Below are 25,259 nucleotides of genomic sequence, written 5' to 3'. Positions count from 1 at the left end.
CTAGTCAGGGCACATGCCCAGGTTTCAGCTAGATTCCTAGTGGTGGGGGGCGGGGAGTGCAGGAGTCAGCAGATCAATGATTCTCTCTCACCATTGATGTTTCTATCTCTCCCTTCCTCTCTGAAATCAATATAATATATATATATACTAGAGGCCTGGTGCACGAAATTTGTGCACTCGGGGGCGGGGGTCTCTCAGCCCGGCCTGCACCCTCTCACAGTCTGGGAACTCTCAGGGGATGTCCAACTGCCAGCTTAGGCCCGCAGGGAGCAGGCCTAAGCCCTCAGTCAGACATCCTTAGCGCTGCCACAGAGGTGGGAGAGGCTCCCGCCACCGCTGCTGCGCTGGCCAGCGTGAGCCCATCTTCTGGCTGAGCGGTGCTCCCCCTGTGGGAGCGCACTGACCACCAGGGGTGCAGCTCCTGCATTGAGTGTCTGCCCCCTGGTGGTCAGTGCGCATCATAGTGACTGGTCGTTACACAGTTTAGTTTATTTGCATATTAGCCTTTTATTATATAGGATTTTTTAAAGATTTTTTAAAAAGAAAAGAAATGAGACATGGAAATAAGAACCATCCAGTCCAAATAGGAAGAAAGACTCAAGATAAAAATGCTCTAAGAGAAGAATTTGGAGACAGGACATAACTTTTTCTAGAGAGATAAGGGAAGTTCATAAGATATGTCCTTGAAGCAGGAGAGAAATTTGGAGGTGAACAGGGATACAAGGCAATGAGACATAATTTACCAGGTGTACTGGTTAATAATGCAGATGTTATAATCAAAGAAAACATGATAATTTCAATATTAACTGGTACACCTGGTTTGTACATTGGGGAATCAAGGTAGGCTACTCCTGGGCATGGGGAATCTATGGGACTTCACATCACCTCTCTTGGCCTCAATATCTTCATCAATAGATCAAAGAAGTTGTATTACTGGTTTTCTATGCTCCATTGAATGTAGGGCAACCAACTCAACTGTCCTGGTTTGCCTGGTTATCGCAGATTTCTTGGGGTTCGGGAGTTGCAATGCTAAAACCGAACAAACTGGGAGGAATTGATCACCCCAACTGAACCTTAGAGATATCCTAGGGAGGCCACAGAGACAAGAGGTAGTAGGAGGACAGTCCGGGAGATTCCAAAGTCTTCAGTTCTACGTTAACTGAATCAGCTGTGACTTGTTTTAGACATTGAACTTCTATGTTAGATTTTGTTTGAAGAAACATTCCTATTGCTTCCTTCTCCCCCCATCACTTTTTTTAAATGGGGGAGAAAATTTTTTAGAATGTTTTTAAATTGACTTTAGAGAGATAGGAAGGGAGAGAGAAACATCAGTGTGAGAGAGAAACACCAACCCGTTACCTTCCACATGCATCCCAACAGGGGACTGAGCCCACAACCTGGGCATGTGCCCTGGCCAGGAATCCGTACACGGGACAACACTCAACCAACTGAGCTGCACCAGCGAGGGCATCATTGCTTTTTTTAAGAAGAGTTGGAAAACCATTGAACTAAATGATTTCTAGTGTCCCTACAGTCTTTAGAAATTAAAATTAGTGTATATCTATGAAAAACTTATTTTTTTCTCCTTTCCATTATTCTGCCTTGTATTTTTTTTCCTTTGATGCGACACAAAGGGGGACTATAAGTTATAAATAAGTAGTTTGGCTCAAAAGTCTTCTTTCCTATAGGACTTCTAGAAGTTCTAAAATAGATGAGAAAATACTAAATTATATTAAGCATGGTTGAGTTTTAAAAGCTATAGCATCCCAGACCAGCCTGCAGGAAGGCATCCTTCGTTTTAGACCTTTCTCCCTCTCCACTCTGGTCCCACCTGCTCTGAAATTGTATCTCTTGGGGTAAGTTCAGGGTTAGGAGGGACAAGCAGCCTTAAAAAAAAAATCCTCTTGTTTGGGGCAGGGCAGAGAGCAGAGAAGTGACCAAGAGAAGCAGTTGGAAACCATATCTCAGCTCCCCCTCCCATTCCAGATCCTCTGGCAGCTCTAATTGAGGCCTGTCACGGGGAGGGAAGCCAGCTGCAAATTGCATTCATCAACAAATTACAGCAATTACAGCCCCAGCCGCAGCCTAAAGGGGGTGGCACGTCTACTCAGGCAATCTCTTCCTCTGATTCAGAGGTGCCAAATGTTTCCGACCTCCAGGGTCACTTTCCCTGCTCCAGACCAAACTTTATCCTCGCCCCACACCCTGCCTTTAGCCATACGTCAGGGAGAATGCGTGCTTCCCAACCGTCTCCAGGGTGCTTCTCTCGACTATCACTGAAGTTCACCCAGCAATCTAGGCCCTGTTCCTGCCACTGATCTTTCAGATGAGTTTTCCCCCAGATTTGGTCCTTGAGAGAATTGATTTGCAGACAGTTCAAAGGCCTCTTAAGAAGGCTTTCCTTGCCCTAGCCGGTTTGGCTCGGTGGATAGAGTGTCGGCCTGTGGACTGAAGGGTCTTGGGTTCGATTCCAGTCGAGGACATGTGCCCAGGTTTTCGGACTCCATCCCAGTGGGGGGCATGCAGGAGGCAGCCGATCAATGATTCTCTCTCATCTTTAATGTTTCTGTCTCTCTCTCCCTCTCCCTCTCCCTTCCTCTCTAAAATCAATAAAAATATATGTATTAAAAAAAAACACACAGAATAAAGAACTCTCAAAAACAAGCAACCTAATTTAAAAAATAAAGAAAGAAAGAATGCTCTCCTTGCCCCGGCTGGGTGGCTCAGTGGCAGTTGATTCCTGGTCAGGACATATACCTAGGTTTCGGTTCAATCCCTAGATAGGTGCATACTGGAAGTAACTGATCAATATTCCTCACTCTCTCCCTCTCTAAAAATCAATAATAATAATAAGCCCTAGCCAGTTTGGCTCAGTGGCTAGAGTGTCGGCTGTGGACTGAAGGGTTCTGGGTTCGGTTCCAGGTTCGATTCTGGTCAAGGGCATATGCCTGGGTTGCGAGCTCAATCCCTAGTCGGGGTGCGGGGGGGAGCGGGGGGAGGTGCAGGAGGCAGCTGATTAATGATACTCTCTCATTATTGGTGTTTCTATCTCCCTCTCCCTTCCTCTCTGTAATCAATAAAAATATATTTTTTAGAAATAATAATAATAATAAATAATAATATTTTTTCTCATTGGCAGGGAGCCAGCTCAGCTTCTCCTGTTTACCCTGACCACGCGGGACCAGGCGAGGGTGAGGTTCAGATGAAACCTGTGGAGGTGTATGGAAGTGTCACCGCCCAGAAGGAAAGGTATGTAGCCACCCACAGCTGTCCACAGTTGCTTCCTCACTCCCCTCCCTGGAGCCAGCAGCTCTGGTTTCAACAATGTGTGTGTGTGTGTGTGTGTGTGTGTGTGAGTGTGTGTGTGTGTTGTGTGTGTGTGAGTGTGTGGTGTGTGATATACCACAAGAAAGCCACACGTGAAGAACAGGGCGATGTGGAGGGCATGACACCGGGCCCTCGGTGTCATTTGGGGTATAAAAGAGCAGCCAAATGGCCTCAGAGAACGCTTTTTCCCTCTCTTTTGCTACAAACAGGGCTATGCCAGAGAAAAGCAAGGTTCAGAGGTCAATTCATCCATCCCCCAGCCTTTGGGTGGAAACAGTCATCTCTTCCTCCTCCCAGTCCCTGTTTGAACTTGGGAGGGGCCGGGACAGGAGGTGTCTTTTCTGAGCTGACGTTTTTAAGGAAGCCAGCCTAGATCCCACCCTTCCCTTTCGGAGAGTGCATCCTGTGATGTTTCGGTCAAGCCTGGAGAGTGAATTTCTCCTGAACTGTCCTTTCTCCGCCAGAGGAGGTGAGGATGGGTACATAAGAGAAGGGGTTTGAGTCCAATGTCCCTGAGACACCAACGCTTTCTGCCTAAGGGAACGTGGGGCTCAACTGGCCCGTTGGCAAGGGAAGAGGTCAAGTGGGCTGACTCAGTAGCCCCAGCTTCCTGGAGGCTCTGGAAGAAACTCAGGGCTTTATCCTGAATTTCAGATAAACCCGCAGAAAAGAGAGATATAGATCAAAGGCGGGAACCAGGGACAAAGAGACAGATGGCAGGAGGAACAAGGAGAGACGTGGGCAGATAAAGGCTGAGGCTGAGGCCGAGAGTGAGAGTAGCAAGAGGCCTGGATTGCCAAACAAACAGGGCAATCAGGGCTCTGGCTTGCCCAGGTCAGCGGCTCTTGTCTTCTCGGGCTACACCCTGAGAGGGAGGATGCCCTCGATGCCCCACCCAGATCCCCTGGACTGGCTGCGTGTTGCTCCCAAGGGCTGCTGGCTGCCCCTTCCCTGAAGACTTGAACAAGCAGCAGCCCATGAGCTGGCTGCTGAGGACATACACCGCCAGCCTCCCTATCTCTGCAGGATCCTTTCTGGGTCCGTTCTCCATCCAGAGCTGCCCCACAGGATCACACCAATATCACACCAGCGGTGGGAGCTCATCTTTCTCCTCCCCTGCGCCATCCTGCTCCCCTTCTCTGAGACTTGGCCCTCAATAAATCATGTGTCCCCTGAATTCCTGCCTCCTCTAGGAGGCCTTGTGTACAGATTGCACCTGAACTCCAGTGCCTAGGACAGTGTCAGACTGATTGAATTAACGCTGTGGATGGGAGATAAGTAGGTGAAAGATTTTATTGTGGGATATCTCTCTCTCTCTCTCTCTCTCTCTCTCTCTCTCTCTCTCTCTCTCTCTCTCTCTCTCTCTCTCTCTCTCTGAGTTAACCTCATTCCTCATGGTTCATCCCAGTGCATCCTGTCTGTATATAGGCCACCTACTTATGTAGATGCAAACTCGGGCAAAGATAATCCAGTTTGTAGATTATCCAGAACCCCAGCTGGCCTCTTCCCCTCAGGATTACCTGCCTCAGCCCTCTCTCTGCTCCAGCACCTGTGAGTGGGGTGCAGGGCAGGTGGGGCAGAGGAAGGCAGCAGGGGAGGGCAAGATGGTGAAACCTCAGTCTATCAGCACTACTGCTACTATCGCAGCAGTCTCAGGGACGATCAGAAACTGTTGGATAATATCATGTTAAGAATTTGTGTGGATTCCAGATATTTGGGCTGATCATCAAATGCACAGTTACATTGATGTTTATAGAGGGAAAATACCCTGAATGAAGCTAAGAAAACAGAGAATCCTAGTTTGATAAGATCTTTTTAGACAATTCAAGATATGCAAAGTTTTCGCTTACTCAGAAAGCTCTTCAGGAAGGAAAGTATGCAGATCTGTCAGGTTTTTCAGTCCTTCTAGTCATCTCCCCTCCTTCCAGGCTGCTGCAGTTTGATCTGTTTCTCTTCTGATTTCAGAAGAAAAGAAGAATGATGGCCCTCCCATTCTTTGACCCATAACGCTCCTTCCTCCAAATATCTGGGCCTGCATTGTCAATAGAAATAGAATGTGAACCACAGATGTCATTTTGGGGTCTCTGGTAGCCACATTTTTACGTATTTTATTTAACTCAATATGTTAAAAATATTTCACCTCAACATACCTATATTAAAAAGTATGAATGTACTAACGAAATTTATGAATGAGATAGTTTACATTCTTTTTTGTGCTAAGTCTTCAAACTCGGTTGTGCATTTCACACAGTGTGTTTCAGTTCAGTTCAGCCACGTATTCCCTGCTCAGTCACCACATGTGGCTGGGGGCTGCCATCCAGGGCCGCTCAGGTCTAAATCTTGGGAATCCCTTCTCAACACCTGTTCCACACTGGACTCCTCTGCAGTGGGAGGCAGAGAGTGGCAATCCTAGGGTAATCTTGGGAGGAGCTGGGGGAGGGTAGTGGTAAACAGACTCTAGGGAGCGTCTCAGGCCAGGTAATTAAATCCTGGAGAGGGAGGAATGAAACTGTGTGTATTAAGCCTCAGACTCAAGTCGTTCCTCCTGAGCAGCAGGCAGGGTGAAGAAAGTACTCCTAAGCCCACAGTCCTCCAAGTAAACCTGCTTCTTTTCCTCACCTCCTCCAGGAAGGCTTCCCAGATAAACTCCCCAACCTTACTTGATAGCTTCTTTCCTGAGTGCTGTCAGCATGTATAGACCAAAACCACTTCTTTATTGAGATGGAACCCCAACCCTTCAATTCTTGAGTGGACATCCCACATTCCATAGATATGAGTTGAACACCTACTGTGTGCCTGCCATACACATTGGTGATACAATGGTGAACAAAACGGATGAGTGCTGTCCTCCTAAAAAGCATATCCTAGAGGTGAAAGCAGACAGTAAACAAACTTAAAAACAAAACACAAACAAGGTAATTTCAGAGAATGATAAGATGAAGGGAGAGAGATCATTAATGAGTTCCTCACGCTCACCTTGTCCTGAAAACCATAGAAAGTGAACCAGGAAAAAAAAAAAAAAAGAAAGAAGAGAAAAAAAAAAATAGAACAAACAAAAAAATAAATAAATAAATGCAAATGAAGCAGAAAATATCTGGAGTTGTTGACTCAACCCCCTCACTTTACAACAGGGTAAACTGAGGCCGGGAGAGCAGGAATGGCTTGGTCGAGGCCACAGAAGCTGGCGGCGGAGCCAAGTCTTGCTCTGTGGGTTACTTCCTGAAATGCCGCCTGGTCACTCTGGTGGCTCGCCTGTTCCTCCCATCAGACTGGAAGAGTGTCAGAGCCAGAGAGTGATTAAGCAGTTCTGCCTTCTAGCTCCCTAAGGATAAGAGTCAGCATCTGGAGTGAAAAGCAATGGATGATAATCTTATAAAAACAAATACAATCAAAAGCACAAAACCTCACTCTCTGCAATCTTTAAAACCCAGCAGTCATTCCTACCCTCCTCACCAGATCTAATAGGTGGGGTGGGAGGTGCTAAAGAGAGGAACCCTCCTGCCTCCCCACTTCCCGCCACCCCATCTGAAGGGGCTTGGACCCAGGATTAGGCCAGGAGCCTGAATGAACTAATGAGAGGCGGAGCCCCAGACAGACCCGAGTGGCTGAGGTATCTGACACGTCAGGCTTCTGCTTCCTGTTCCAGGATTCCTTAGCAGTTGGTGGGGGTCCCCACTAGAGGAGCCAGGGGTCGCCCCGAAGGAGGTCCAGGGCCTACGCTGCCCTCCTTCAGGCTCCAGATCTGTCCCCATGTTCCCTTCACAGCGCGCACTCCTAGTCCCAGCCTGACGCCCTCTCTGAGCCAAGTCCCGGGGATTTATTTTAGGAGTCGTTTCGCCCACTCTGCCTGCCTTCTTCGAGAAGCGAGAAGCGAAGCCCGGGGCTTAGGAGTCCTCACCATCTGCCCACGTCCGCCGGCAGCCAGGCAGCCCCGGCGGGGCTCAATCCCCAGGGCCAGTAAATCAGCCCAAGCTCACTCCGCAGGCCTGCACATCTTCTGCCAACTTGCTGGTGGTTTTGTTTCTTACCTCCACAAAAGCAAGAGTGCTAGAATGTCTACCCCACACCACAGGCCCCCTCCGTTTGAAGAGGCCTTGAAATCTGGCCATGCGGAGGCTGGATTAAATTTCCCTCCCCTCCCAAACCCTCTCTACACAAACACGCACTGTGCACTATCTGTGAAAACCTGAAATACATATACCCTTTGACAACCATCCCACTTCTAGAAATTTCTCTGAAAGGGTCTCTTCCCCCAAGTGTACAAAGAAAATATGTGCAAGCAAGTTCATTACTGTGGACACTCTGGATTTAATTAATAAGTGATGGCGCATTCACACAATGGAATCTCATGCAGTCATCAAAAAAGAACGAGGAAAATCCATTTGTCCTGACACTGAATAATGCCCAAGACATAAATGAGAAAAGCAGGCTCCCTCTCAGGAGCACCCCGCCTTTCCTGTCCCCTCCACTCCCCCAGGCGTGTTACCTTTACCTTTTTCTCTCCTAAACTCCGAGGGCCCCTTCTTTTGCCTCTGGAACTTGTTTCCTGAGCCCATGTCTTCTGCACTTCACTTCTTCTACCTCTGTGACTTTCTTAACAAACTCTTTCTTATAGTTTGGGGGGAGAAGGGGGGGAGCTCTGGCCAGGTGGCTTGGTTGGTTGGAACATTGTCCTGTACACCAAAATGGTTGCAGGTTCTATTCCCGGTTAGGGCACATACCTAGCTTTCGGTTCACCCTGGGTGGGCAATGATTCTCTCTCACATGTTTTTTTTTTTTCTCTCTCTCTCCCGCTTCCACTCTCTAAAATCAATACTAAGTAAATAAACAAACATATCCTTAAGTTAGGATTTTAAAAATTGTTTTTCAAAAGAGAAAAGCAAAACTGTATGACAATATGGCCTATAATCCCATGTGTGTTGTATATGCATACCTTTTATGTCTATGCAAAAAAAAAAAAAAAATCTGGAAAATTCTATGTAAGACCCTGTTCAAATGTTTAGCTGGCCCTGAAGTTTACATTACAGGGTTATCCATTTCCAAAGTTTCTAAACTGCTTCCCCAACAAAGACTTTTGTAAGCAGGTGAGGGAGGGGGAGAAAAGTAAACAAAAAAAAATCTGTAAAAGGAAGGAAGGAAAACAGCCTCCTCTGCCTTAGCTAGGGAGCAGGTCCTGAAACACCCTCCAACAAACCCCCCGGCCCCCGCCGGGGTCCAGCAGAGGGCCTTGGGAATGATGTGTGGTTACAGACTGCTTACCCCTTAGCCCAGTGCTGGCCTGGGCCTCCCTTACGCCTTCATTCAGCCCGCCCTCCCCCTGGCCTCCGTCCAGCGCAGCCTGTGGTGGAGAACAGACTGTCCTGAGCACCCTCAGTGCTTCGGTGGAATTCAGTGCCTCCCAGGCCCCAGTGAGGCTGTCCATCTCAACGAGGACTTAGAATGACAGTGTGAAAGGAGGGTGGGGACTTCTGGCCAGATTTGAGGCCAGAGCTGTCCTGGGCTTCAGAGATAAAACGGCCACTCCTCAGGAAGGGGAGTAGGGGAGCGGAAAGCCGGCCCTTCGTCTAATCAAGGCGGGAAGGAGGGAGGGAAGGGGAGGTCAGAGCGCTGAGATGCCGCTTAGCTCCTATCCCCTGGTGTCTGTGCCAGGAGTACAAAGAGCCCGCCTGGGAGGGAGGGAGGATCTGGATGTACCACCAAGGAGTCCTGGGTCCTTGGGCAAGTCATGCCCCCTCTGGGACTTAGGAACTTCTTTCTTCCTCTTTGCCTTTTCTCTTCCCTAAGCAAGTGCAGACAGGAGAATCGGAGAGGACGGAGAGGACGTGGGAAGGGGACCACTGCCATCTTTGCCCTAATGAGGAGGGGCTCAGGGAAGGGCAGGGCCCCCAGGGAAAGTGCCCTCCGTCTGGATTTTTCAACCCAACTCGTACGAGGAGAGGTGGGGGAGGGCAGCTCAGAAGGGGGCCCCCCATCTGGGCCCACCGGCTTCCTTCAGCTTCACCTCACAGGCAGCCGACCCCTGCCCATCACTCCTGGCCCCCAGAGGTCCTCTGCCTTCAGGAGCCTCTCCCTCAGCATCCATCTCAGGGAGTCAAAGGAAGTCTATTTAATATCCAAGCTGAAACAAGGGACCTACAACCCACCCCCAACCCTGAGCCTATCCCCACTCCAAACCGTCAGCCCAAAAGCTCAACAGGAAGAATGCCGAGGCAGGAGGGACCAAGGCCAGATGATTCCAAAGCTCGCCACCGACACCCCGCCAGAACGTAGCTTCCTAACCAGAATTCCCCAGTGCTGCCCTCTCCCCACCACCCCTCCAAAACCCCTGGCTCCTCCACCTCACCTCACTCTCACTCGCACCACCCCCGCCAGCTGGTTGTGGGGAAGAGTTGGGATATTCCTTGGTCTCCTGGGGACCATGGCCCCAGGCTAGAGCCTGCCCTGGGGGAGAAGATGGTCCTAACCAGACAGGGAGGGAGGGCAGAGCCAGAACCAAAAGCTGGCACCTTGGAGGCCCCTTTGCTAGAGGGAGGAGCACCTATTCATGCATCCTTCTCCCAAATCCAGAGACCTCGGTCCCCCAGCTGACCAGACTTGGAGAAAACAGGTCCTTGGAGATTTCGAGACAAAAGAGCAAAATTTGGGATGGAGTAGGGAGGAAAGACTGCCCAGCAGAACAGGTTTTTTTAAAAAATATATATATTTTTGTTGATTTCAGAGAGGAAAGGAGAGGGAGAGAGAGATAAACATCAATGAGAGAGAATCATTAATTGACTGCCTCCTGCATGCCCCCTACGGGGGATCGAGTCTGCAGCCTGGGCATGTGCCCTTGACCGGGAATCAAACCATGACTGAGCCACGCCAGCTGGGCCGAACAGATCTTCTAACCAGGTTTGCCCCAGCCTGTTCCTGGGCTGCAGACGAGGACTGTTGTGAGGACGGGAGCCATGAATCACAGGCATGGGTAGAGGGTGGCCAGGTAGCACGTGTCCCCAGCAGAACCAGCCAGCCGCTCTGTCAAGCAGGCCCCAGCTCTGATGCACACTGGGCACCCTTCCGGATCAATGCACACTCACCCCTGTTCTGCCAGCCACTGGGGTGAGGGGTGGGGAGGGGAGGGAACAAATCTAAACTGGCCAGACTCAGCAGCAAAACGTGGCTTCTGCAAGCCTGGCTGGGAAGAAGCCATTCCTTAGGCAGGCTCCTCCGGGATAGGGTTGCCAGCACCTTCTCTCCCTCTCCAGGCCCTTTTATCTGATTCTGGAGCAGGGGCCTGCTCTGGAGACCCCATGCGTGCACAAAGGTTGGGAGTGTGGCTGGGGGGCTGGGGGCTGGAAAGAACTGTGCTGGGTTTTTACTTGCCTCTCTCACCTTAGGAGGTGCTGATTGTTCTGTTATCTCAGACACAGCTGGCCCTGATGCAGGTGAGGAAGGGCAAGGGTACTCAGGCCTCACAATGTTAGCATTTCAGTCTCACTATCCCTGCTAACATTCGTGGCCTTCCCCCTCCTCTCCCAGAGCGGGGGGGGGGGGGGTGTCCAGCAGTCCCCACTCCCAGCAGGCACAAACAGCTGCTACTACTGCCCCTCCCCTGGGAATAGCTCTCATCCCCAGAGCTGGGAGACTAATGGTTTAGTCACAGAGCCAGGCTGGCTCAATCCAGCCCAGGCTTCCCCAGCTCCAGCCCCTACCATAGCTGCCAGTAAGTAAGCACAGTCAGCAGGTTGAGCACCCTGAGGTGGCTTTAGGCCAGGAAGGAGTTACTTTCCATTCTCACAGCATCCCCCCAGGGCGGGGGAGGGGGGATAAGGGAGGGAAACCAGACCAACCTGAATGCTGGGGAGAGGGGAGAACGGGGCAGAATGGCTCTTTGAGGATTTACCTATATAAACCTAAGGATGTGTTCCCAAGGGTAAAAACCTAGGAACGGGCTCCGACCAGCAAATCTTGAAGTTAAATCTTCAAGACCAGATGGTATCAGGGACAAGTAAGAGCCACAGGATGAGGGTAGGGGAGGCAAGAGAAAAAAGAAGGAACACCGCCCCCCCCCCCAAAAAAAAAAATCCCTGCAGATTAGGCAATAGCTTGGGGAGCAGCTCAACTAATTTTTAGAAAAGTGCTTGCTTGGCAAATTCAACTTCAAGATAAATTATTCTCCCCACCCACCCCCAAACCCCACCCCTGCCCCCAAACCCCACCCATATAGAAATGTTGGACTAAGGAGAGAAAAATGCCAGACCAAGCTTAGAGGTACAGTATCATCAGTCTTTAATAACTTATAAATGCTAAAAAATAGTTAATCCAGAGGACACACAGCTTATAAAACGGCAGTGGATCTACAAATGTGGGGAGAGGTTCTTGGCACTTTCACACAGACACAAAAATAAAGACTATTATGAGTGGCATCCCTAGAAAAGCGGTGTGGGGGGACTCCCAGTTGGGGGAGGGGGAGGCAGTACCCCATACCAAATGCATCCTCCGAGTAACTTTCCTTTGCCCTAAAACACGTCTAATTAAAAAGCCAGAGAAAAACGTGAAACAAGGTCGAGGTAGATTTGCAGTTTATACTGAAGCCTCCTCAGTTCTGCAGCCCCCACATCTCTAGAGGTGAGGATGGGGGAGACGTGAGTAGACAGCCCATCTCACATCCCCCTCCCCAAAGCAGGACACCCGCTGCGGGCTTGCCTCAGTCCTTCATTTAGGGGGTCAGGGCCTGCACCCTGGGGCTGAGGGAGGGGCCACAGGCTCTGCCTGGCTGTCCCAGTGTAAAGACCCCTACTGGTGAGGAGGGGGCGGCCTGGGGTCACCGTCTCTTCTTGCTTCCCCGGGCAGCTTTTTTCCTCTTGAGGATCATCTCATACAGGCGCTCAAGGCCGGGCTGCAGACCCACCCCGTCCACAGCGCTGCAGGCCTGCACGTGGGTGAGCGTGGCAGCAGCCAGCTCTCGGACTGCCAGCCTCTTCTCCACCTCAGCGGAGCTCAGAGCCCCGGGCTGGTCCTGCTTGTTGGCCAGCACCAACACAGGCACACCCTGGTTGTCAGAGGCCCGGCTGATTCGGTGCAGCTCCACCTTGGCCTCCTCCAGCCGCTCAGCCTCGGCGGCGTCTACCACAAACACCAGCCCGTCAGTCCGGCGGGTGTAGGAGCGCCACAGCGGTCGCAGCTTCTCCTGCCCGCCCACATCCCACACTTGGAAGGTGATGCCGCGGGACCCTCCCAGGGCCACCCGGATCTTCTCCATGTTGAAGCCTTTGGTGGGGACGCTCTGGACAAACTCCTTGAACTTGAGTCGGTAAAGGAGGGAGGTCTTTCCAGCTGAGTCCAGCCCGATGACCACGACGTGCAGGGCCTGGAAATGGGGCAAGAAGGAGGGGGTGGGCGCCATCTCTGTCAAGTGGTTCCCCATGGTGAGCTCCAGCTAAGGTGTGGGTGTTGGGGCTCACAGGAGAGGCGCAAAGGTGGCCTTGCAATCAAGCGCAGGCTCTGGAGACCGCAGCTGGGTTATCTAAACAAGGAAAGGTCATGAGAGAAAACAGGAGAAGAGGTTTAACAAACATGAAATGTGCAACTTCTTGATCTTTTCCTGAATCAGCTTCCTTGTTAAAATTCCCTTTTTCTTTTTCTTTTTCCTTAAGCAGCTGCAGGTGTAATAAAGCCGCTCCCCTCTCCCTGGGGCGCTAACAAGGGCGATGAGACCTAGATAAAGCCCCAGGTCCCGGGACACTGAAGTCGGGGTGGGGGGGTGGGGGGGGGGAGGCCTGGATCCAGCGCCTCTTCGTCCGCTAGTGGTGCCGCAACAGACGCCGCAACCCCTACTCCCCAGGCGATAATCCTCGCGGGAAGGGGCAGGTCGGACAGCGCCCGCAAATTAAGAGTTAGGGTGCCGGCGCTGAGACGGGAGATGGAGGCCCGCTCCCACCCACCCTCCACGTCCCCAGGCGGCCGACAGCGACCCCCTCCTTACGCGGAGACCCCTTCCCCAACGCCCCGCGACACTCCGGTGCCAGCCTTCCTCGGATCGCTGACTCCAGCTCCCCAGGCCCCGCATCGGGGCCGCCTCGGCCCGGCCCGTTCAGCCCCTTTACCTCCGTCAACGGCTCTCCCGCGGCGACCCTCCGGGCCAGCCACCCGAACAGTCCCGCCGACCTCCCCGCCGGCCTCCAGCGCGCCCGCACTGCCCGGCGGTCCCGGGGACTCACCCTTAAAACCCGTGGGTGACGTCACGACGCGCGTGCCAATCAGCAGCCCCGCAGCGGCGGAGTGGGCGTGGAAATACGCGCGCTGCGGCCCCGACCTCACAGTGACGGGTGTCTGCTCAATCCGGGACCGTTTTAATTGACTTTTCTACCGTATTCTAACATTTGCTATTAAACTCGGGAGCACTCAGGGACAGATGGTGGGAGGGGCAAAGGGAACGCCGAGTGGCAGCCTTTAACTCGTGAGAAGTAACGAGTTTACTAATACCGCATCCCCCTCCCCAGGCAGCTTCCACACACACGTACAATCCCTCCACCAGCTTATTTTTCAGGGCTGCTGACAAGTCTTCCTCCTTTACCTTTCCTAATTCAATATTCAAACCTCTGTGAACCTAGAGCCCCACAAAAGTCTAAATCCGTTACCCTTCTCGATTCTCACAACAGCCCTAGAGGCAGGAACTGGTGTTGCTGCATTTTATAGGTGAAGGAAGCTCAAAGGGGTTCAATCACTGGTCCAAGATCACACACAGCTAGTAAGAGGCTGAGCAAGGCTCTGTCTGAATCCAGGGCCTGGGCCCTGACCACTGAACTACCCGTCTTCTCTTATAGGGAGGGCCAAGCATCCCCAGCAAAAAAAGCCCTCAATCGCTGATCTGAGTGCTGGCCAGCAGCAGACCCCGCAAGGGCCGCCCTTGTTCAAATAGACAGACAGGATTCTTATTCACTCCACAGGGCGGGCATTTATTGACCTCGTTCTCATTGTGTGCTCTGCATGAGCCAGAGACCATGGCGATATACATAGACGATGTGCAGGCCACAGGGCCTGGCCTCAGAGGGCTTACACTCTAGTGAGAGAGACAAGATTGGCCACTGACAGGTGTGGACAAAAAGGGGTTCTACCCGAAGTAACCTTACAGGGTGATCTGATCATAAACTCCAATTCCTGTCCTGGCTGGTAGCTCGGTGGTGAGAGCCTCAGCCTGCACACCGAAGGGTCTCGAGTTCGATTCCAGGCCAAGGGCCAAGGGCAAGTCGCTGGGTAGCAGATTCAAACCCAGACCCAGTCAGGACATGTGTGGGAGGCAGCCAATGGATGTGTCCAATGGATGTGTCTCTTTCACCTCTCTCTCTCTCTCCCTCCCTCCCTCCCTCCCTCCCTCCCTAGGTTAATACACCTGTGCATATAGGTTAACAAACCTTTAAAATAAGCTTAACTGCTATCAGGAAAGTACATATTCTTGCTATCCTATAATGTATCAATTTTCAACCTTTTTCATCTCATGACACACATAAACTAATTACTAAAATGCTGCGGCACACCAAAAATATATATATATTTTGCTGCTCTGACAAAAACAACTGGGTATAATTTTGATTCATTCACACCTTATGGCTATTATAGTGTAGGCTGTTGTCATTTTTTTATTTGACCTTCTAAGGGAAAGAGGTCAGTGCCCCTGACTAAATAGTCAGATGTTGCATATTTTAAAAATCCTTGCAGCACACCAGAGTGCCGAGGCACACTGATTGAAAATCGCCCCTGTAATCCAATCCCCGCCTTGGTTTCTCCTACCCTTATGTAATCTTTCTTGCTTCCCTGCTTAATTTTAAATGCATAGAAGAAACTGCAAAACTGTCATTCTCTGGAGCATTTGAGATCTTGCTTCCCAGCAATTGTCATTAGTTTTGGCTCAATTAAAGTCTGATAAAAATTCTCCACAGGTTTGAATGTTTCTTTCGTCAATCACAGGGAGTGCAGGGACAGTACAGGACAGTATATGTACTAGGCCTTTGTAAATCTTGACTTGTAAAACTGCAGACAAGGGAGCAAGTGCCCAGTGAAAGCTTCTGGAAAGGTTTCTAGAAGTTCATTAGTCCTATGTGGGACTGATTAGGAGGGGCTCAGGGCCGGACGGCATCTTCCCAGCCACTGCAGACTGGTACAGTCTGGGCATTCTTAAAGAGGACATGTCACAAAGGGGCAGTGTAACCAAAATGAAAACAGCAAAAGGATGACAGCGATGACAGGGTAAAATGGGAGGAGAGGGGGATCAAAGGACAATGGAATTATAACTCTAATATCTCCGTTTTTACAAGGTGACTGAGTTCTTGCATTTATTACATGCTCCAGTGTTAACCTTTTAAAGGCTCTCTTTGAGGGGGGTGAGAAAAAGGGGAGGGGCAGTCATTGCCAAACAAGAAGGCCTCGCCCTGCTGCCCACAAGCTCCCCATCTGTTTAGCACCAGCCTGCCTTGCCGCCTCCTTCATCCCCTCCCTGCTACAAACCAGCCACTTGGTTACTCCCTCCAAGATGCTGGAAGCCTCCTTGAAGCCCTGAAGAGATGAAGACCTTAGGAACTTGGTTTATTACACCCCCACTTCATGGGGGTGACAGATGGCTGCAGGAGCTAAGGCTCAGAGGTTGAGCTGCGCACGGTGAGTTAGGAGAGGGAAAGACAGAGCAGGCCAGGAGGTGGGTGACCACTACCCAGTGAGTGACACTGCATGCCAGACTCTGGTCTAGGAACTTTGCATACTTCTCCTTTAAATTTATTTTATTTTATTTATTTTATTTTATTAATTTCAGAGAGAGGAAGGGAGAGGGAGATAGATAGACATCAATGATGAGAATCAATTGGCTGCCTCCTGCACGCCCCCTACTGGGGATGGAGGCAGCCCGGGCATGTGCCTCCAGGTTCATGGGTCAACACTTAACCACTGAGTGACACAGGCCAGGCACTTTTCCTTTTTTTATTTTATATTTTTCAATTAGCAATAATTGTGCCTCAGATAAACCTCCTTGGCTGCAATACTGCCACTGTTCAAAACTCACTTTTCCTTTTTTAATACCCAGCTGAACCCAAGAAGTATAATTCTTCTAAAAGGAAGAAACCAAAGCACAGAAAGGTTAGGTAATTTACCCAAGGTTACCCAGATAGAAATTAGCCAAACATGGCTTTGAACAAATGTTTCAACAGCTATGAAACCCAAACACACACAGAAACAGAGAACTGAAAACATACAGATTGTCTTATGTTTCTTCAACAATCTTTGAAACTTCTTTTTTAAAAATATATTTTTATTTATTTCAGAGAGGAGGGGAGAGAAAGAGAGAGGTAGAAACATCAATGATGAGAGAGAATCATTGATCAGCTGCCTCCTGCATGCCCCCTACTGGGGGTCCGGCCTGCAACCCAGGCATATGCCCTTGATCAGAATTGAACACAGGACCCTTCAGTCCACAGGCCGATACTCTATCCACTGAGCCAAACCAGCTAGGGCAATCTTTGAAACTTCTTTAACATTTCTCCAGGATCTCCTGGGCCCTACACCCAAGAAGGAAATTGTCACTTGATTCTCTAATAAAGAATATGAAACTGGCGATCTCACCCCACCCTTCACCTTTTGTGTTTGCCAGAGAAGGTGCTGAACAAATGGGAAGGAGAAGGTGGGGGGCAGGGAGGAATGAAGGAAGAGGCCCAGCTTTGCAGGGTAACATCAGGTTCTAGGCCCGTCCCAGTGAGCATTTCCAACAAGTTCCTTTAGATGCGAACTCCAGTCTCCACCCCCAGCGCTGGCCTCGGGAAGCCTTCCTCCATTAACGACCATTTGCTTTCCTGGCATTCTTACCTCGTTTCTCTCCACAAGATCACAGCCCAGGACCTAGTGCACTGGGGGATTCGCTGCAGAAAACATTCAAACACTTTTACTTTTTGCCCAGATCAGTATCAAACATTCAAACATTTGTACATTGAACATTCATAGATGGAGTGCCTGCTACGTGCAAGGCCCCACTCCACTCTAGGCTCAGAGTATGAGATGGATAAGGACCTGCCCTCATGGAGTGCACATCATAGTGGGGAGTGGGAGAGCCAGGCAATGAATAAAGACGCTAATTTCAGAGGGTGATACATGCTGTCAAGGAAAATAAAGCAGATGCATGTGCTGGAGGGAACGACTTCATAGAGGGGATACTCAGGAAGCCCTCTCCGATTGGTAGCATTAGAACCAAGGTTTAAGTGACAAGGAGTCAAGTAAGCATTCTAGACAGGACCGACTACCTGGGACCTATCTACTTCCCCCTATTGGTCCCCCCCAACCCCCCGATCAGATTGCACCTGCTGTGTCACTGCTTTTCCTCAGAGCTGTCTCTCCCCCTACCCCCCCCCCCCCCCCAAAACTAAGCCCTGAGCTCAGGAGCTGGTTGTTCTCCTCCGGAGCTCTGTAGCACCCAGCACCATGCCTGGCACACTAGGCAGTCAGGAAATCCTGCAGGAATTTAGGAATGCATGAGGGAATGATTACATATGGGAACCAAACATTCCCCCCTGGGGTCCTTAAGCCCTCGGGAGTTCTGTTGATACTGAGTTGAACATTCTTGGCAAGGTCTGAGTAGTATTGAACTCACAGGCCTTTACTGGGCCGGCGGGGAGGGGAGGAGGGGGGGGGACTTCTTGGAAGAGCAAAACAGAGGCTAGGGGTGGGGATGACACTGGAGAGAGAGGCCCACCTCGAAGCCTGGCGGGCTGGAACCCTGGGCTGAGAGTCATCATGAGTTCTGCCCTCACTAGTAGACTGGCTTGGCAAAGCCACTGCCCCCCCCCCCCCCTCCCCCAGGAGCCTGTTTCCTCAGCATGTGAGGAGGGGCTTAGATGATTCCAGGTCCCTTCCTCGTGACAGTCCATGCTGTGGAGTAGGGAAGGGAGGGAATGGATGGAGTTTCCCTAGGAAGTGGCTGAGGACATCCTATTTTTTAATATATGCTTTTATTCATTTTTTTTTTTTTTTTGAGAGAGAGAAACATTGAAATATCTATGCGGGACAGAAACATTAATTGCCTCCCATACAAACCCCAACCAGGGACTGAACCCAAAACCTGGGCACGTGCCCTGACCAGGAATCCAACTGGCGACCTTTCGGACCCTGACCAGGGCACTGAGAACATCCTCGCCTCTGCAGCACAACATCCTAAACCAAGTACTTGTCCGAGTGCACAGATGAACGGGAGAGAGAGGTGGGGTTGGGGAGTGGATTCCAAGGCGCAGCTGTTAGCTTCAGAATCACAAAGACCCATTTTTCAAATCCCAGCTTTGTTTCATCAACAGTAAGATGGAGAAAACACAACCTACGTCTTAGAGGGGGGGGGGGGGTGGCATAGGTACCCTCCTCCCCTACCAAGGGCCCTTTCAGAGGCAACCCTTCCAAAACCAAGTCCCTGCTCCCAGGCAAGGCTGGAAAGCAGCAGATGCTGCCCCCTGGTGGATATGCTTGTCACTGCCTGATTCCTGAAGAAAAGGAGCGGACTACCTTAAGTTGTACAGGTTCCTTTGCCGCCTTCTGGAGTCTTCCTTTCAGACAGGGCCTTTTGTACAGTTTGGGGTTGGGAATGGCAACTCTGCCCTCTTCAAGTTTGTTTATTTGTTTGTTGTGGATGTGAGATCAGATTTGAATGGACATTATTTGAGCAGAAAATCTAATTTCAATTATATTTCTCATACTTTTACTGAGGGCCTGGCAGGGAAGGCTGAGGTAGGAGGAGGCTGCAGGGCGGGAAGATTCTGGAGAGCTCAGCTGCAGCCATGCTGCAGTGTTTGTGGGAAAAGATCCACGTGGGGACGGGTGTCCAGCATCCATTTGCATGGGGTGGCCTTGGCTGGAGGAGGGGACTTGGGTGGTAAGAAACAGCAACAAGGAGCCCCGAGAGGGTGAAAATGCCTGGGGAGCAACGACCAGGGAGTAGGGACAACCAAGTTAGAGAGATGAGGAAGGGGAGACCAGGCCCACACTCTGAAGGGAACATGCTGACTGGCCAGTTATCCCAGCTGATGGGCTCCTCGGAGCATTCACAACAGGAACCAATCCCCAGTGACCTTAACAGTCTGATTCAGTCTTTAGCATTTGAGAGATGTCCCTGCCAAGTCACCAATGTTGCCTTGCATAAATTGAGAGAGCGTAGAGCTTCCAATAGTGGTTCCCAACTTTGTGGATACATCAGAATAATCTGGGGGACTTGACAAAACACAGATTGCTGGGCCCCACTTCCAGAATTTCTGTCAGCCAGCCAGTCACCGGTGGAGAATGAGCATTTCCAACAAGTTCTCAGGTGAGACTGATGCTGCTGGCCCTGGGACCACCACTGGCTGGGAAGATGAGTTCCAATCCTGACTTTAACAACTCCCAGTGAGCACCTGGGCAAGTTACTTATCTCTCCCAGCCTCAATCTCTTCATCTGCAAAGTCAGAGGATAATCCTTATTTCATAGGGTTATTATGAAAATAAAATAAGTGAAGTACTCAGCAAAGGGCTTGGCATATACAAATCCTCTCTACCTGGCAGCTATTATGATGATAATAAATTATTTATCTCAACCAATAACAAAAAACATTGACCCAGGAAGCCAGTTGTGGAATATCTTCCTCAGATAACATACAAAGTGACATGTACAAATGGACCACCCACTGCTTTCTCACAAAGCAGATGGGAATAAGGATCCATCCATAAAAAAAATATAAAACCGCCAGCCAGGAGCACAGGGTCCCTTAATGCCTAGCGAGGAAGAAGAAACCTGAGGACTTTGGGGAGTCAGCCTCAGCAGCCTCAGTTTCTTCAGACGCAAAATTGGAAAAATAACGCCTTTCGTTGTTGAAAGAAACTGTAGGGACTTGCTGGCACACCAGTGGGTACTCAATAATGGCAAGGAAGTTTTTTTTGTTTTTTGTTTTTTAATATGTTTTTATTGATTTTTTACAGAGAGGAAGGGAGAGGGATAGAGAGTCTGAAACATTGATGGGAGAGAAACATCGATCAGCTGCCTCCTGCACACCTTCTACTGGGGATGTGCCTGCAACCAAGGTACATGCCCTTGACCGGAATCGAACCTGGGACCTTTCAGTCCACAGGCCGACGCTCTATCCACTGAGCCAAACCGGTTAGGGCGGCAAGGAAGTTTTGAAGCCAATTCTTAGTTGAATCTAACTAGTTTTTTTGTGATTGTTTTTGTTGTTGTTTTGGGGGGAGGGTGTTGTGTTTTGATTTTCTTTTTATTTTATTTTCATTCTTTTCCTTGAGTCTAACTACTTTTATGGATCCAGTCTAGCTGGCCATGAAACTTGCTCTCCAGCACACAAACTCTTGTTTTAGCCCCACGATCCAGAGCACACTGGGAGTGAGGGGAGTGTGGGCCAGGCATTCTGCTGGCCCATACATACCTCTTTAACCGTCATCATATGTAACTCTTGGGAAGTCATACATCCTGGTTCTCAGGGCTGGAGTAACGCTGCCTGTCAAAGAAATACAGTATCACAACCCCAGACCTCTGTGGGGCTGGGAGGGTGAGAGGGGGGAAATCCATTCTTTGCTCATGTCTCAAGAAACATTAAAGGAAAGCCAATTAATAACCCATGGTAACCTAGTGTCGTCTATGCTTTTTTTGTTATCTCATCCACAGCTCTCCTCCCATCCCAATAGTTCTTAGAGCCTCCTAGTCACAACTCAAAAAGGAAAAAAAAAAAAAACACACACAACACACACACACACACACAAATTTCGCTCAGGTGTTATGGATGCCTTCCTGTCCTCTGTCTCTCACCACCAGAAGATTCTAGAAGCTGCAGACTCTCTGCAGGGACTTAGAAGGTAAGGGTGAGAAAAGAGTGGTGAGGAATTGATTCATCAGTTGGTAGTGGGAGTTGAGATCCTGAAAAATATATTCGCTGCTTCGCCCTCAGGCTCTCTCCTTCAGCCATGGAGTCCTGTAGCAGAACGCTTCTCAGACTTGACCGTGCGTGTGCATTCCAGGGGAGTTTGTTAGCCATCAGATTGGGGTTCAGCAGGTCTGAGGCCCAGGCTTCTGCGTTTTCAACCTGCTCCGCGGTGACCAGTGCTGCCGGGCAGTATCACACTGCGAGCACAGGCCGCGGCCGATGTCCCACGTGGGTTCACTCACAGGGGCACATGCAGCCGCACTTTGCTGGCTGTCGCTAGCAGCCTCCTCCCCACGGCAAGGTCACAGCCACTGACCTCGTTCCGTCGCTAGGGGTGGACCTGCAGACTTTCCAAGTGAATGCTTTTGCTGTGCAGCCGGGGAAAAGGAGAGGGAGAGAGAGAGAGAAAGAGAGAGAGAGAGAGAGAGAGAGAGAGAGAGAGAGAGAGAGAGAGAAACTGAGGACGAGAGAAAAGGGTCCGAGAGAAGGGAGAGAAGTTTCTGTGACAAAAAGAACCCGACCGAGCTGTCCCAGAGGCCAGGGTGCAGCCGCGCGGGCAGGACTGCGGCGGGCACAGGGCGCAGGCGGGAGAGCGTCCTCCCCGCAGGCCCGGCACCCGCAGCCCCGCGGCCCCGACCCCGGGGCGGAACACTCGGGAGCGCCTGCAGTTGGCAGCCTGGGCCGGGCAGACGGACACTCTCTGGTCGCACCGGCTGCCCCAGCAGCTTCGCGACGGGCGGATGTGGCTGAGTGGCAGCCAGAAGGGGACGGGGGAGACCAGACGCCCTCGCCCACCACGGCCACAGGGTCACATTCGCCTGCGCCATCCCAGGGCCCACACGGTGGCAGGCGTGACCCACAGAATCAGTTGAATTGACACGTTTTTTTAAAAGGCACAAGTTTTTTTTTAAAAAAGAAAAGCCCAGAAATGAGTCTAGAAATAAACCTACCTGGAGAGAGAGAGAGAGAGAAAATTTTTCTATGATAGAGGTGGCATCTGACATGGATGGGCTGTTCCATATATGACGCTGGGACAACTGGGTGGGCATCCGGGGGGAAAATCAAGTCAGATCTATGCCTGAACTCATTCACCGGGACACGGACAAAGTGGGACAGAGATGGCGCGCACAAAGGTCCCCGCTTCCGAGGACAGCGGGCAGAGGGTGAGCACCGGGTTCCCGGGAAGAAGAGGCTGCGGCTCCTCAGGCCACGGGGAGAGGCACAGGCTTGCTCGCAGGAAGAGAGGGGCCCGGAGACCGGGCACAGGTTTGACCGCACGATGGCTGGGCGAGGCCGTGCGCCACGGGCACTGGCGGCGAAGGCGAGCTGTGCTCTTCAAGCACCGCCCTGGGCAGAGCAGTGCCAGCTCCCCGGCAGGGACGGTCACCCGGCCCACGGTGAGACAGCCACCCGATCACCGCCACGAGCTACACGCACAGCTCACATCACTTAATGCCTGTTCACCCATTAGCCGGGCGCTGCCCTGAGCCCTGGAGACACAGAGGCGGACAAGGGAGACAAAGATCCCTGCTCTGGAGCTCACATGCTGTCGGGCTAAAAGGCAACCAAGTGGGAGGTGCCTCGGAGGGAAACATGCCAGGAGCCGGAGAAGGAAGACTGAGCACAGGACTGCATGCCAGGCGTCAATCGTCTCACCTGCTACATGCGTGGTTCCCACGGTGGGGCGCACGCCCCACAGGGGGGCAACTTGATTTTTAAGGGGGGCAATTCCGGGATGAGTTAACAGTGAATTTCTTATGGTTCTAGGGACGTCATGTACAGTATATAAATATTTATTGTGACCTACTTATGCATTTCAGTTCTATGTTATATGTTTTGAAACTTTATTTGCTCCTTTTTCATATCTTTTTTTTTTTTTTACAATTTCTTCCTCCGTACTTCAACTGTCCTTTCGTGCTTTTATTTTTCCCTTTCGTGGATGCCATTTAAGACCAAGTTCATGGCCTTTTAGGCTTCCTCCACGTGACTAGGAGTCCACTCTGAATAATAAGAATTCTATGGGGCGGGGGAGAGGGGCATCAGGATTCCGGAGATGCTTAGGTGGGGCACGGCCACAGCAAAGGTCGGGAACCACTGTCCCGGATGGAAGGGCTAACCGGGGGAGAAGTGACCTTCCCGAGACATTCTCCCTCGGGTTTGGTTCTGACCGGTGTTCTGTGCGCCGGCCACGTCTCATCATTCCTAGTACCTACGTCTGTTCGTGTCTCACCCATTCTGTACAGATGACATATGGAAGGCAGGGGTCCAGCCAGGAGGGCGAGTCAAGTACCCGGTCACAGGGTCACCGAGGGACGCAGGGTAGGGCCCAGGTCCTCAGGTCCTCCGCGTCTCCGCTCTCAGCCGCCGCACCGGCCGGCTGGGTCCCCATCTCTGCACACACGGAGTCCACGCTCGTCTGGACTAAACCAAGGTGGCCTCGGGCGCTCCGCTTACGCGTCCTCAGTCCCCCAAGGCGGGCGTGAAGGTCCCCACTTCTCCCCTTCTCGCTCGTCTGGGCACGCTGAGGCTCGGGAGGTGAAGGCGCCTGGCCAAGTGCCCTGCCCACAGGGTAGGGCGGGGGTCCTAGCAGAGCTCTTTCCCGGGAGGGAGTCAGCCCTCGCAGGGCCGCAGGGCCGGACCAACTTTGTTCTCCGCAGCCCCTGCCAGGCGACCCCGGACGGGCGCTTCTCGGCCGGTGGAGTCCTGGGCCTGGACCGAGCCAGCCCCGGGGGACGCTCTCGTCTTCCCAGCCATGACCCGACGGCTTCCTTCGGAACTAGGACCCCTCTGCTTCAACTCCCGTCCCCCGACCGCTCGGTCGGCCGCCGCCCAAATCCCCTGGGCCGCGTCATTTCGCTAGAGCTCGTGCCGCGGAAGAGCTCGGCCACAGCCCCCGCTTCCGCTTCTGCGCGCAGAGGTCGTCCCGAGGAGGGGCCGGAAGCCCGAACGGCGCCGGTAGGGTAGGCCTACCCGCACGGAAAAGGCGGGGCATGCAAATGAGCATCGGCCCTTTGGCCACCGCGCCAAGCGGAGATAAAAATGTCCTTAAAAACGTAGAGAATTGAAAAAAAGTCTTCACAGAGTCTAATGTTTTCTATATATCTGTCAGGATCCTGTGTAAATGAGACTTCGCTTGATGGTGACCAGGCTCACCGTGAGTGAAATATGGGTGGAAGGAGGAGAGTGGCGGCGAGGGCCGAACAGACGGCATCGCTTCTCGGCCTTTTGGCTAAGATCAAGTGTAGTATCTGTTCTTATCAGTTTAATATCTGATACGTCCTCTATCCGAGGACATTATATTAAATGTATTTTTGGAGCAGGGAGATGGAATAGGAGCTTGCTCCGTCCACTCCACGCATCGACCCGGTATTGCAGTACCTCCGGGAACGGTGCACCCCCTCGGGGGAAATAATTTGGGTCCTTAAAGAAAGACTTTGCCTCAGCCTGAGCTGTTTCTGTGGCGAGCGCTCTCTCGCCGTGAGCTGATGGGGGTTCACCTACACCCTGTGTAGAAGCTCGGCTCTCTCCTGGGGTTTGGCTGTAAGCCCTTAGTTCGCTTGTTTGGGACGTGAAGTGACGCTCCTGCGTACGTGCTGGCGAGGAGAGACCCGCCGTGCCAGCCAGTTCCCGCCCTCGGGGCGCGCCCAACCCAGGCTAGAGCCTAGGACACCCGTCCAAATGGCCACACTACCAGCCAGGACAAGGCAAGGAGGCGATGAACCAATGCTTGGGGAAACCAAAGGAGTGAGCGCAAGATGGCTTCACACGCACGGGTCTCAACAGAGATCACGGGATGGGAATGCCTGAAGGAAGGGTCACGTCAGGTGCAGGCTAAGCACATTCCATGTTGTCTCTCACTCAACAAATACCTACCAGGTGCCAAGTACGTGCCGAACTCGGTCCTAGCTGCGGAGCGTAGAGCAGCAAACAAAATCTCCGCCATCAGGGTGACAAGCTTATTTGCTTCTAAGAAGGTGTGCATGTTTGTCAATGTGCCTCTACACCTCTGTGTCCGTATGTACATGTCTATGT

General features: G+C 51.4%; 1 protein-coding gene, 1 non-coding gene and 1 pseudogene across 2 annotated transcripts; 1 reads left to right on the top strand and 2 right to left on the bottom strand.

Moving 5' to 3' along the window:
• Positions 1 to 11,578: 11,578 nt before the first annotated feature.
• Positions 11,579 to 13,494, bottom strand: ARL4D (ADP ribosylation factor like GTPase 4D). The gene is made up of 2 exons (XM_008149306.3): positions 13,413 to 13,494; positions 11,579 to 12,832 (listed from the first exon to the last, which is right to left on the bottom strand). The coding sequence occupies exon 2, from the start codon at positions 12,731 to 12,733 to the stop codon at positions 12,131 to 12,133; it is 603 nt and encodes a 200-aa protein (XP_008147528.1). The 5' UTR covers positions 12,734 to 12,832; positions 13,413 to 13,494; the 3' UTR covers positions 11,579 to 12,130.
• Positions 13,495 to 16,271: 2,777 nt separating this feature from the next.
• LOC129147513 (U4 spliceosomal RNA) lies at positions 16,272 to 16,354 on the bottom strand (annotated as a pseudogene).
• Positions 16,355 to 24,436: 8,082 nt separating this feature from the next.
• LOC129147510 (U2 spliceosomal RNA) lies at positions 24,437 to 24,627 on the top strand. Its single transcript, XR_008554878.1, has one exon. It is a non-coding gene; the product is annotated as a U2 spliceosomal RNA (small nuclear RNA).
• Positions 24,628 to 25,259: the final 632 nt, after the last annotated feature.

This window comes from Eptesicus fuscus, chromosome 20 (genome assembly GCF_027574615.1).
Source record: "Eptesicus fuscus isolate TK198812 chromosome 20, DD_ASM_mEF_20220401, whole genome shotgun sequence".
NCBI lineage: Eukaryota > Metazoa > Chordata > Mammalia > Chiroptera > Vespertilionidae > Eptesicus > Eptesicus fuscus.
The sequence above is the reverse complement of the archived record's forward strand: the minus strand, read 5'-3'. Positions and strand labels throughout refer to the sequence as shown.